General features: G+C 35.4%; 1 protein-coding gene across 1 annotated transcript; it reads left to right on the top strand.

Moving 5' to 3' along the window:
- On the top strand, positions 602-2,899 carry LOC105178448 (pentatricopeptide repeat-containing protein At3g58590). The gene has a single exon (XM_020699399.1). The coding sequence runs from the start codon at positions 602-604 to the stop codon at positions 2,897-2,899; it is 2,298 nt and encodes a 765-aa protein (XP_020555058.1).

Raw genomic sequence — 14,758 nt, 5'->3', positions numbered from 1 at the left:
ATTATTGGTTCTGCACCTTTAAGTGTTAGCGGAAACTATTAGTCAACGATTGTTAACTTAACCAATGAATATCAAAATTTTATTATATGCCTCTATATTTTCCTAAAAAGGCTAAAATGATTCTGTATTTGAAAAAAAATCTCTTTATGCAATCAATTTGACTAAAATACCTTTCTTGATTTTCTAAAATCACCCTTCTTTATTTTTTTTATTTTGAGATTTTTCTTTAATTTTTCTCACTCCTAAAAATGAATAATTATTTTCTTCAATATAATTTACCCCCTATCTTAATGGAAAAGTGCAAAAGAACTACTGTGAAAAAATAAAGTGCAATTCACCCTCTTGTGATACTAAAAATGATGCAATTTACTCCTCCTCTAAAGGAACGTAAATTACGTTATTTTTTAAATTATACTTTATTTTTTTTATAAAAAGTTTTTTGTACTTTTTTATTAATACAGAGGTAATTGTATTTAACACATAACTAAATATAATGTTCTATTATATATGTTGCCGTATGAATTCAAATTTCCGTTCTCAATAGTTTAATAGTCGGAGATAGATCCTCAGTATCTTCTGTCGGATTATCTTTGACTGCTGCATGAGACGATTAGCAATTTTTACTGCAGCCACTCATCAATCCGGCGTGATCCACAACCTAATTTCTTCCACCCGAAAGCTTCACGTTCCAGATAACTCTGATGGAAAAAACATCAAACACCATAGGCACCTGCACCTGCTCCACGACCCCGCAAAAATCCGTTCACTCGATGAAGCAAAATCTTTCCACGCTTTCGTCATCACTTCGGGCTCATTTCCGACCCAGGAACCCGTTTTCCTCTACAACAATCTTGTCTCCAAGTACGCGTCCTTCGGCAAAATTCACATGGCTCGCCGGTTGTTCGACGAAATGCCTCAACGGAATGCTGTTTCGTATAGTTCCATGATAAGTTGTTACAGTCGAGATGGATTTCCGAAGGAGGCTTTGGGACTGTTCTCCGAAATGAGGAAGTGTGATTTTAAGCCGACAGAGTTTACGTTTGGCGGTTTGTTATCGTGTCAGTCGTTGGGTGTATTAGAAGGAATGCAGTTGCAGGCGTTGATTGAAAAGATTGGGTTGCTTTACGTAGACGCTTTTGCTGGAACTGCGTTGTTGGGAATGTACGCGAGACATGGATGTTTAGATGAAGCTCTTGGAATGTTTGAATTCATGCCTAAAAAGAACTTGGTAACGTGGAATAGCATGATACATGTGTTTGGTCAGATGGGTTATATAGAAGATTGCATTTTTATGTTATCTGAGCTGATGAGAAGCCGAGTTTGGATGTCCGAATACACATTCATCAGTGTTTTTACTAGCTTAGAGGAATTTGATATACAATTGGGCGAGCAAATACATGGGTTAGTGATAAAGTTTGGTTTTGATGCCGTAGCTTCAGTGTGCAACTGTCTGATTAATATGTATGCAAAGTCTGGCGCCACATGCTTGGCAGAGAAAATGTTTGAGAATGCTCCTGTTAAGGATATAGTGTCATGGAACACTGTGATTGGAGCAATGGCAAACAGTGATAAACCAGCCAAAACACTTGATATCTTCCTGAAGATGTGTATGACTGGATTATCACCTAATGAAGTAACATTTGCAAATCTGCTCAACTCTTGTTCAAGAGTGCACATTTTATCATATGGGGAATACATCCATGCCAAGATGATTAAGAAAAGATTTGAGTCTGATATGTACACTGGGAGTGCTTTGGTTAATCTTTATGCAAAGTTTGATAAGGTACAAGAAGCATCTATTTGTTTTGCTGGCATAACTCAGAAAAATTTGGTTTCTTGGAACTCATTGATGCTGGCGTACTCGAACAGGGATTCTTTTTCTGTCAGGTTGCTTCAGGAGATGATTCACTCAGGATATTACCCAAATGGAGTGTCATTTTCTATTGTTATTAAATCATCATCAAAAGCAGAGTTGCTACAACTTCACGCACTGACAATAAAAATGGGATACCATGAAAATGATTATGTGTCAAGCTCTCTTATAAGCTCATATGCTAGAAATGGTTTGGTGTCCGATGCCTTGATCTTTGTTGGTTCTAGTAGTAACAAGCTTCCTGTTGTTTCTTCTAATATTATTGCATGGATTTATAACCAAACAGGACATTTTGAAAAAACTCAAGAATTATATGCTGCAGTGGAGAATCCAGACACTATATCTTGGAATATTTTGATTGCAGCTTGTTCCCGGAATGGTGATTATAAAGAGACTTTTGAACTTTTCGGTCACATGCGTGCATCTGAACTCTGTCCAGACAATTATACTTTTGTTAGCCTCTTCAATGTCTGTACCAAATTGTGTAACCTTGCTCTGGGCAGTTCTCTTCATGGTCTTATTGTGAAGACTGATTTTAAGTTGTGTGACACATTTGTCTGCAACACAATGATTGACATGTATGGAAAATGTGGAAGCCTTCAGAGTTCAGTTAAAATCTTTAATGAGATGACGAAGAAGAACATTATTTCTTGGACAGTCCTTGTATCAGCCCTTGGACTGCATGGCCATGCAAATGAAGCATTACAAAAATTCAGGGAGATGGAGCGAATGGGCATCAAGCCAGATAAGGTTGCTTTTCTGTCTGTTCTTTCTGCTTGTAGGCATGTTGGATTGGTGAAACAGGGAATGGATCTCTTTAGCCAAATGAAACCAATGTATGGGATCGAACCAGATATAGATCATTATCTCCTTGTTGTCGATCTATTGACCGGACACGGGCATATTAAAGAAGCTGAGCAACTCATTTTGAGAATGCCTATTCCGCCAAATGCACTGATATGGCGTAGTTTCCTTGACGGCTGTAAGAAACAAAGGACCAAAGAAAGTCTTGCTCTTGCAGTATAAACCCTAAATATATGCTACAAGAGTATTTGTGTACAACTGATCACTTGCTTGGATTAATTACTGACTGTTGAATTTGAAGTCAAGTGAACGTTCATCTGAGTACTTATCTGCATGATATTGAATGGTTATGTCACGTCGTTTCATTTTTCCAACAAGACACAAAGATATCTTGGAGGAGAGAGCAGTGATGATATGGACCTATAAACATGTCTCTGACACCCTCAGGCTAAGTAGTTTTTTCTCTGGTGGAACACTAGTATCTGATAAATGTAAGTTTCAATACTAAAGAGGGTACAATAAACAACTAGCTCCAATCCAATCTACCAAGCAATTTTTCAAATTCTATATAACACGGACAATTGCGAACTCAATTTCAATCCCTTTCGTAGTATCCTACATCGCAGCAGCTGTTCCAGGACAAGTCCTGTTAGCACTGCCGACGGCCGACTTTCATTCGATTCCTCTTCCACCATATGTGATACACCAACACGATCGGTAGCCTACATTCAAGAGATCTGCAAGCCTCTCCACTGTCGAGCTATCCAGCAGATTCCGTGATTCCAGTCAGTAGGATGTGGCCATTGCAACTGAATCTCAATTCGAAGGAGAGCAACACATTGTCTAGAATACCTACATGCAAAGAATAAATACCCACAGTGTAATCCTGAAGATAGGATTGTTTAGATAAATACAAATTAAATTTAGTTTTTAATAATGGATGAGATTTCTAATCAATAAGATTTTTTCTCAACAACAAAAAAATTCAAAATTATTATTTGGTTAAAATTGACTTAATTGTGGTTCAATCGTCATTTTTTTATACATATATATGATAGATTGGTACACAAATAAATTCCAGAAAGAATATTTTAAGAAGAAGAAATTGTTATTGAAAGATCTAAATGGTAAAATAATTATTTAACTGGATTAAAATTAAAACTTATTTCATCATACATTCCAAGAGAGTGGTCGATGTAAGTTTGGAACAACAAATGAAGGCCTAAAAATTATATGATTAAAAGTAAAATAAATGATAGTAATAAGATAAATAATATTTTCTGGAAAAAATAATATAAAATCCTCTTAAATTTGAATTTATTCAAGAAAATATAAATTGAATTAGTATATATCAAGATCCGGAAGATAGAATTTTGTATGCATAAGTACTAATTTTGAAAATAAATATTGTATAGATGATTTTGTATAAGATTATAAACACAAAACAAAATTTTAACTTTAAATAGATGAAATTCTCTAACCAATTAAACTTTTTTAGAAATTAAAAAATTCAAAAATACCGCAAAAAAGGTATGTGGTCAAAATTGAACTAAGTTAGTCAAACAACATTTTGCTATATATATATATAGAAGTTTAGGTGAGCACCCTTAACTTTATTATCTTCTCTAATATCCTTCCCTCTCCAGGTCTGTGTTCAAGACACTTATAACCCACTATTTGTAATTTGTATTCTTAAATTATCATGTAAAGATTATTGCTATTTTCCCATTCAGCATGGCTCTATATAAAGGACTTGTTGCATGTGTTTGGCTACCTTCAAATTGCAGTGAAAAATGGCTTCCTTGTCTATAACTAGAGTCTTGATAGCTCTTTTGGTTGCATTTTGTGTATTTCCCATGATCATGTCTTCTCGTGTTCTTACGCACAACGAATTTGGAGATAGCCGGGCACTATTTCACAAACTTGGGTTCGATCTCTCGGAAGAGGAAGTACCCGTGCGCAAGAATGTAGCCGTGGATAGTGGCTCATTGTTCAGAGAGGTACCTGGTGGACCGGATCCTCGCCATCACTCGGGACCAGTACCGTGCGCAAGAATGTAGCCGTGGATAGAGGCTCATCGTTCAGAGAGGTACCTGGTGGACCGGATCCTCGCCATCACTCGGGACCAGTACCCGTGCGCAAGAATGTAGCCGTGGATAGAGGCTCATCGTTTAGAGAGGTACCTGGTGGACCGGATCCTCGCCATCACTCGGGACCACCACGGAATGTGCCTTTGCTGTAGTAACCTATCTTGGGGCAAGAATGAATATGTACATGTAATAATAAAAGTAGTGGTTGAGAAAACAGAAAAGCTAGCATGGTTGTTATGTTAGAAACTTTGAATTATCTATGGGAAGAGAGTTTATAGATTTAAAGTGGTAGTATTGATTTTATTGCACCAAGTTCTTATAATGCTAAAAATTCCCTTCAACTTCCCAACTTATGTTAAATTAGCTATTTAATCGAGTTTCTTTATAAAATTAATACATGTACTAAAAAATTAAATTAATATCCTTGCTCTATACCAAATAGAGTTCAATTCTCTTTTTCGCTAACAATCCTCCTTCTCTTGTATTCTTCTTGAACAAGATACAAATTAAGAACAAAGATTAATCTAAATACACGGATTGGTAGTGTGTTTTAGATTTCTTTTACGGATCTAGTTACATCTAGCACTGAGATTAGGTCTCATTGGATATCATGGTATAAAATGCATGGTATATATAATTATTTGTAGGCAGTTCATATTTGATATAAATATATATTATTGTTTATTAGATAAATAATGGGATGATAAAAAAGCCCAACGAAGTTGTCTCTATGGTTTTATTTTATTGTTGGGTGATGCATGCCTCTTTGATTCAACCTCTCTATCATTTTTTAGTCTTGAAATAATAATGATTTTTATGTCTCTCCTTAAGTATTGTCCCAACTTTTGATTGGTGCTTCTATTTTAAGTTGTAATTAGGGGTGAGATTTTAAATATAAGTAGGAGATGAAGGCCCGTAGAGAGGTCCATAGGATGGAGCCCATGCAAATCCATAGAGAGACCCATTGGAAGGAACCCATGATGGAGAGCTAAAGAACAAAGAGATATTACAAAGGTCTATTAACTTGATACTGGATTTTATGAAAATTTTATAATAGTGTAGGGTATGCCCCTAGTAAGACCATTAAACCACTACGGGCTCAGCGATTGAAGTTTGTGATCATTCAACAACTAGGCTTTCATTTGCATGTGATGTGTTTGGACTGCATTTATTTGAATATTTGATGTTTATCACATCCAAAATCCCTAAGAGATGAGGTCTCGGTAGTTCATAAAATAAACTCTCAATTGGATGGTCCAAGTTAATATTAGGACCATTAATGGATTAATAGTCAAAAGATTTTGATTAAATCCAAGCCTTCTACCCATAACAACGTAGTTCAGACGCTACTTCCAACCGTTCGTGGTCTCACGAGTCATGGCATATTTGGAATGAACGAAAGCTACGCTATTGTCGTGAACGGATGAAAATATACTCTTTTTTTTTCGTGTCTCGTAGGTTGTTGGGGCCAACAGTTGAGATATTCATTTGGTTGATGGGTTGGGCCTAAAACTAAGTAGCGTAATTTGCTTGGAGTCATTGTAATCATGTGGAAAGGCAAGGCAAAATATCTTACGGATCTCATTGGATGAGAGTGGTATTGGTTCCAAAAAGCAATTTTCATGTGAATTGTAAAAATGGGGATAGAGAATTGTGTTTGTGGACTCCAAGCCCAGTAGAATATGGTTTCTCAAAAATCCCACTTTAGAGTGGTGGGCTTTTTTGAAGAAATAGTAGAAGCGGTTAATGACTAAAAATCAAGCCTTAACTTGAATTAATGTCATAAACATCTATTAATTTTCTATTTTACATTTGATATAGATGTCTAACATTCAATGTGGTGATTCTTGAGACTAACAAGTTCAACAGAACAAACTCAAGATGCACAGTAGGTCGGGTTGGGCTAACCCAACTTAGGACTGAATTAAATCAATAAAAATTAAGTTGATTCAGCCCAGGCCCGCTTGGGACCAAGCCGATCCTGGGCTGGTCCTAGGAATCAATACCTAGGACCAGCCTAGAGGCCCAAGACCCAACTTAGGACTGAATTAAATCAATAAAAATTAAGTTGATTCAGCCCAGGCCCGCTTGGGACCAAGCCGATCCTGGGCTGGTCCTAGGAATCAATACCTAGGACCAGCCTAGCCCAAAGGCCCAAGACCACTTAGTCTTAGACCGGGCCTATTGGTCATTTTCTTTTATAAGTTTATTATATATTCTTAACTATTATTTTTTTATATATTTTTTTTGTGTGATTTAATTTATTATTTATTTATTTCATAAGATAATTATAAATTTAAGTGATTATTTGTAAGAATACCTCAATATTATAAAAATAAAAAGATAAAGAACAACCACATCCGAGCCTGGTTCGGGCTTCAATCGGGTTGTTCCATGGGCTAGGCCTGGGTTTAAAAATAGACCTAAAATACCGTCCCAAGATCGGCCATGAACAGTAGTAGGCCGGCCCGATCCACTGTCCACCTTGAGAATGAATTATAACGATTGGATGTGAAATTTTAGAATTGTCCTAGATTTCGAAAAGCAGACTTATGTTTGGATAAGCATCTTCCTCGAGCTTTACTGGGGGGTCCATGCTAAAGAACTTTTAACATTCGAGAAGTGGAATGATGAAAATCGAAAATCACACAATATCAACTGGCCTCAATGACAAATTAGGTCTAGAATCAGTACAATAGGCTCGATGATGTCGCGTCAATGATGCTCTGCATGAAAGAATGCTATGCGGTTCCGGATCGACAAGTAAGAGATGTTGCAGTGAAAGCATTACTTGACACCATGATGACTAAAGAGTCCTTTGTACAAGAGTACGGGATCAAGATATTTTCCCTTATGGAAAAACTAAAGGACCTTCAAGCTGCGCTTGAGAAAGAAACATATAGTCACATGATTTTTTGGTCTTTTCCTCCCTCTTACGATCCGTTCATCATAAACTACAACATAAATGGGTTTGAGAAGTCCATCCACAAGCTGATCAACATATTAGTTCAATTTTAGGCGATGGTTAAGAAGTCAGAGCCAACAATCATGTTGGAGAGGATTCGAACTCGAAGGCGTAAAGTGAGAGTACTGGATGCTGGTTTTGGAAGATGGGTCGGGACAAGTGCCACTGCAAGCGCTTTGAGAACTCCTGTTGCCCTGGTAGGCATGGAAAAAGGAAAGATGAAGGTTGTTCAGCAGCTAAGGAAGACAAATGATGTCTGCATTCATTGCCAAAAAAATAGGCATTGGAAGAGGGAGTGTCTCAAGTTCCTCTCCATCCTAGGTATATTTTGTTTTGAGGATAACATGAATACTGACTCTACTTTTTAGGTATTGGATACCTGTTACGGAGCTCACATCTACAATGGTTTGCAGGTGATAAAGAGAAGTAGAAGGCTAAAATGAAAGGAGTCCTAAAGTGAGGCGATAAGTCACAATTATGTATCTAGCATGACCAAAATATTGTTTCCGTTGTTAGGTAATTGTGATTTAAAATTTCGATCCATAAAGTTGATTTGATTGACGAAAAAATGGTTCATCTTGTGTGCTAAGTCATTTGCATAATTGTTTTCACAATATCCCACTTAATCACGTAATTATGACTGATCAAAGCAAACGATAGAAATGAGTACTCAAGAATAAACTCATAAATCTGGCATGCAAGGTTTGTTCACATTTCTCTAAAGAAATGTTATATATTGAATAAAATTTAAATAGATGTGCAAGTATTTAATTAACTAAATTCAGTTTAAATTGATTAAAGGCTTAAAACATACTGGGTAAATACCTTACTTGGTCTCTTAAGTTTGTATTTAAATTATAGTTTAGTCCATTATCTTCACTTTCTCGCATTAGTGTCCTAAACTTTTGGTTTTTGCTTCAAATCAATCCTTTTCTTTTCTTTTTTTTTATCATTTTTTGGTGAAAATCTAGTCGAAATTTGAAATAGTTTTGCTTTTTTCCACTTAATATCTTAAATCTAAAAAATATCACATTGGTCCTTATTTTGGACAACTAAAAGTAATGTAGCTTCAGAAGTGTTGATTGATACATGTTGGCTAATGGCAAAGTTCAGCCCAAGTTAACCTAAACAATCAACACCTACACACCCTAACAGCAACAAGCTAAGAAGCTACCAATCCAATCAGCCCAAACTCAATTACTTTTATGCTCCTGCATCTATCAAGAGAGGGAAAAATCATATTTTGCGTGCGGTTTAAAGATGAGAATGATACATCTGGAGGGATAAGGACACATGTAAATATCCTATAACAAAGTTATAAAAAGTTATCATAGCTAAGAAATTAAGTTCATAAAATCTTACAAAAATATAAGTTTTCATGCTAAACTATGAAATTTTTGCAAATATTAAGTTATTGCAGATAAAATTTTGACTAGTATTTTTTTTTTCCTTTTTGCAGATTTTAAACATCCTGTATTCATCACAAAAAAAGTTTCAACTTATAAAACCAACATATGAATGGTAAGAATTGTTGCAATCGAATTGTTCAAATTAATTTTTTTGTCTGAATATTTAGTACAAAGAATTTTTAAAAAAAATCTAACTATAAGTCAAAATTATGAGAATTATGAAAATCATTAAACAAGATTGAAGATTTTATAGTACAAAGAGAGATTAATTATTAGGTAAAGATTTCTGATATCTGCCCTTTTAACATGGCTCTATATAAAGGAATTCCTGCATGAGTTTGCCTACCTTCAAATCGCAGTGAAAAAATGGTTTCCTCGCCTACAACTAGAGTCTTGATAGCTCTCTTGATTGCATTTTGTGTGTTTCCGATGATTGTGTCTTCTCGAGTCATTACGCATGATGAATCCGAAGGTAGCCAGGCACTTTCCCACAAACTTCAATTCGACTTCTCGGTAGAGAAAGTACCCCTGCCCAAGAATGTAGCCATTGATGGAGGCTCATCGTTCAGAGAGGTACCTAGAGGACCGGATCCTCGCCATCACTCGGGACCACCACCCAATGTGCCTCTGCTGTAGTTCCCTATCTTCGGACAAGAATGAATATGTGCATGTAATAATAAAAGTAGTGGTTAAGAAAATAGAAAAGCTAGCATGGTTGTTATGTTAGAAACTTTGAATTATCTATACTACTATAATGGGAAGAAAGTTCATAGATTTAAAGTGGTAGTTTGATTTTATTACACCGAGTTATTATAATGTTAAAAATGTTATTCAACTTCCCAACTCGTGTTAAATTAACTACTTAATTAAGTTCCTTTATAAAATAGATTTCATATAATTGCATGTACTAAAAAATTAAATTAATATCCTCGCTTAATACCAAATAAAATTGAATTCTCTTTTTCCCTAACATTTCTCCATCTCTTGTATTCTTCTTGAACAAGGTACAAATTAAGAACAAAGATTAATCTAAATACATTGATTAACAGTGTGTTTTAGATTTCTTTTGCGGATCTAGTTACATCTAGTAGTGAGATTAGGCCTCACTGGATATCATGGTATATAATGTATGGAATATATAATTATTTGTAGACAGTTCATATTTGATATAAATATGTATTATTATTTATTATATAAATGGAATGATCAGAAAGCCCAATGACCCGTCTCTGGTTCTATTTTATTGTTGGGTGAGGTGTGCCTTTTTGTTTTAACCTCTCTATCGTTAATCTTTAAATAACAATGATTTCTATGTCCCTCCTTAGTACTCTCCCCAACTTTTGATTAGAATTTCTATTTTAAATTGTAATTAGTGTAGTTAGAGGTGAGACTTTTATTTATTTTTTAAATAAATGTAAGCAAGGAGATGGAAGTCCATAAAGAAGTCCATAGAATAGAGCTCATGGAAAACCATAGAGAGGCTCACTGGAAGAAGCCCATGATGGAAAGCATGAAGAACAAAGAGATATTACAAAGGCCTGATAACTTGATAGTGGATTTTATGGAAATTTTGTAATAGCGAAGGGTTTACACCTAGTAAGACCATTAATCCACTGCAGGCTCAGTGGTTTAAGCTTGTGATCATTTAATAAGGTTGTACGAGGCTTTTATTTGCATGCGATGTGTTTGGACAATATTTATTTGAATATTTGATATTGACCCATCCAAAGCACCTAAGAGATGAGGTATTGGTAGTTCTTAAAACAAACTCTCAATTGGACGGTCCAAAGTTAATATTACGGCCATTAATGGATTAATAGTCAAAATATTTTGATTAAATCCAAACTTTCCATCTATCACAATGTAGTGTGGACACTACTTCCACCAATTCGTGGTCTCACGAGTCGTGGCATATTTGAAATGAAAGAAAGCTATGCTATTGTTATGAACATATGAAATATACTGTTTTTTCCATGTCTCATGGATCGTGCGGGCCAATAGTTGAGATATTCATTTGGTTGATGGGTCGGGGCCTAACGCTAAGTACCATAATTTGCTTGGAGTCCTCGTAATCATGTGAAAAGGCAAGGCAAAATATCTTGCAAACCTCACTGGATGAGAATGATATTGGTTATCTCCCCGAAAGTAATTTTCATGTGAATTGTAAAAATGGGGGAATGGAGAATTGTGTTTGTGGACTCTAAGTCTACTAGAAAATAGTTTTTCAAAAATTTCACTTTAGAATGGTAGGCTTTTTGAAAAAATAGTAGAAGCGGTTAATGACTAAAAATCAAGTTTTAACTTAATATTATATACATCTATTAATTTTCTATTTTACATTTGATGTAGATGTCTAACATTCCAACATGATAATTCTTGAGACTAACAAGTTCAACAAAACAAACTTAAGATGCACAGTAGGCCGGGCTGGGCTAACCCAACTCAGGACCGAATTGAATCAATAAAAAATTAAGCTGATTCCGCCCAGGATCACTTGGGACGGGCCGATCCTAGAAATCAATACCTAGGACCACCCCAATCCAATGGCCCAAGACCACCTGATCCTGGATCTGGCTTGCTGGGCTTTTTTCTTTTTTGATTTTATTATATGTTCTTAACTATTACTTTTAATTCTATATATAAATTTTTGTGTGATTTAATTTATTATTTATTTATTTCATAAGATAATTATAAATTTAAGTAATTATTTTCTCAATTGGACGGGTCCATGGGCTAGGCCTGAATCGGGCTTTTTAGGGTTGGTCCATGCTTGTCCTGGACCAGTCTGGGCCACTGTACACCTTGAGAACAAACTATAATGACTGGCTGTGAAACCTTAAAATTATCCTATATTTCGAGAACCAGACTTATATTTTGGATAAGCATCTTCCTCGAGCCTTGTTGGAGGGTCCACACCTGAAGAACGTCTAATGTTCGAGAAGTGGCATGATAAAACTGAAAGGCTCACAACACCAACTAGCCTCAATGACAAATGAGATCTAGAAGCACTACAATAGGCTCGATGATGTCGCGTCAATGATGCTCCGCATGAAAAATTACTATGCGGGTTCCGAACCTGCATATTAGAGATGCTGCAACAAAGGCATTACTTAACACCAAGATGATTAAAAGGGCTTTTGTACAAGAGTATGGGATCAAGATGCTTTCCCTTGTAGAAAAATTAAAGGGCCTTGAAGCTACGCTTGGGAAGAAACATACAGTCACATAATTTCTCGGTGTTGTTCTCCCTTTTATGATTCGTTCATCGTAAACTACAACATGATTAGGTTTGAGAAGTCCATCCACGAGTTGACCAACATATTGGTACAATTTGAGGCAATGGCTAGGAAGAGCTAGCAATCATGTTGGAGCAGGCTTCAACCTCGAAGGCATAAAACGAGAGGGCAGGATGCTAGATGAGGAAGAAGGGTACGGGCAAGTGCCGTTGCAAGCGCTTCGAGTGCTCCTGTTGCTCTGGTGGGCATGGAAAAAAGAAAGAGAAAGGCGGTTCAGTAGCTAAGGAATACAAATGATTTCTGCATCCATTGTCGAAGAAAGGGGCATTGGAAGACGTAGTGTATCAAGCACCTCTCCAGCCCAGGTATATTTTGCTTTTAAGATAACATGAATACCAACTCTACTTTTTAGCTATAGGATACCTGTTGTTGAGCAGGTGATGGAGAGAAGTAGAGGGCTAAGGCAAAAGAAGTCCTAAAGTGAGACGATGAGTTACAATTATATACCTAGCATGACCAAAATCTTGTTTCCATTGTTAGGCAATTGTGATTTCAACTTTTGATTTACAAAGTTGATTTCATTGACGAAAGAATGGTTCTTGTGTGCTAAATCATTTGCATAACTGTTTTCACAATATCCCACTTAATCATTGAATTATGACTGATAAAAACAAATGATAGAAATGGAAACTCAAGAATAAACTCATAAATCTTGCATGCAAGGTTAGGTACATTTCTCCAAAAAAAAAAATGTGATATATTGAATAAAATTTAAATAGATGTGCAAGTATTTAACTAACTAAATTGAATTTAAATAGACTAAAGGCATAAAACATACCGGGTAAATACCTTACTTGGTCTCTTAAGTTTGTATTTAAAATTACTTTAGTCCATTATCTTCACTTTCTCAAATTAGTGTCCTAAACTTTTGGTTTTGCTTCAAATTAGTCCCTTTTTTTTGTTATCATTTTTCGCTGAAAATCTATTCAAAATTTGAAGTCGTTTAGCTTTTTTCACTTAAATACCTTAAATTAATAAAATATCACATTGGTCTTTATTTTGGACAATTAAAAGTAATGTTGCTTCACAGTGCTGATTGATACCGGTTGTCTAATGGCAGTCCAGCCCAAGTTAGCCTAAACAATCAAAACCTACACACTCAACACCAACAAGCCATGAAGCTACCAGTCCAATCAGCCCAGACTCAATTACTTTTATGCCCCTGAACCTATAAGAAGAGGAAAAAATCATATCTTGTGTGTGGTTGAAAGATGAGAACGATACATCTGGAGGGATAAGGACAAAAGATGCGATTATCCATTAACAAAGATATAAAAAGTTATCATAGCTATGAAATTAAGTTCATAAAAGCTTACAAAACTACACATTTTCAAGATAAACTATAAATTTTTGCAAATATTAAGTTATTTGCAAATAAAATTTTGATTTTGATTTTTTTTGACAGATTTTAAACATCCTTTATTCATCACAAAAAACTATCATATGAATAGTAAGAATTGTTGCAAGCGGATTGTTCAAATTAATTTTGTTGTCTGATTGATATTTAGTATAAAGAATTTTTTAATAAAAAACTAGCTATGAGTAAAAATTATGAGAATTATATGATAATCATTAAACAAGATTGAAGATTTTACAGTACAATAAAATTAACTTATTAAATTACTAGTAGAGAATACTCTTAACGTTCCTAGCTTGAATTAGGTCAAGTTTATGTATCATCAGCTCTTAAAACATTATTTAGACTAATATAATGTGTTAATTTTTACTTCAAAATATGTTTTTGTTCATATTTGTAAAATTTTAGAAATTGTTGATAATGTTATTACTATATTAGAATTTATAAACTCGGTTTAGGGAATTCACCCTTACTTTATTATCATTCTATATATGTTCAACATATTTATAATCCACTATTCCTAATTTGTAATGTTAATTATTAGGTAAAGATTTCTGATATCTACCCTTTCAGCATGGCTATATATAAAGGACTTCCTGCATGAGTTTGCCTACCTTCAAATCGCAGTGAAAAAATGACTTCCTCGCCTACAATTAGAGTCTTGATAGCTATCTTGGTTGCAGTTTGTGTGTTTCCCATGACAATGTCTTCTCGTGTCCTTACGCACGACGAATTCGGAGGTAGCCGGGCACTTTTTCACAAATTTGGATTTGATTTCTCGACAAAGGAAGTAGCCCTGCGCAAGAATGTGGCCATGGACGTCGGAGGCTCATCGTTCAGAAAGATACCTACGGGACCGAATCCTCGCCATAACTCAGGACCACCACAAGCGGCGCCTCTAGTGTAGTCCGTATAACTTGGAACAAGAATGCATATGTGCATGTAATAATAAAGAACAACTTGT

The sequence above is a fragment of the Sesamum indicum genome, linkage group LG16, assembly GCF_000512975.1.
Source record: "Sesamum indicum cultivar Zhongzhi No. 13 linkage group LG16, S_indicum_v1.0, whole genome shotgun sequence".
NCBI lineage: Eukaryota > Viridiplantae > Streptophyta > Magnoliopsida > Lamiales > Pedaliaceae > Sesamum > Sesamum indicum.
The sequence above is the reverse complement of the archived record's forward strand: the minus strand, read 5'-3'. Positions and strand labels throughout refer to the sequence as shown.

What these genes read in the sequence shown, in the direction of transcription:
- LOC105178448 (XM_020699399.1), top strand. Translation starts at nt 602, where the DNA reads ATGAGACGATTAGCAATTTTTACTGCAGCCACTCATCAATCCGGCGTG.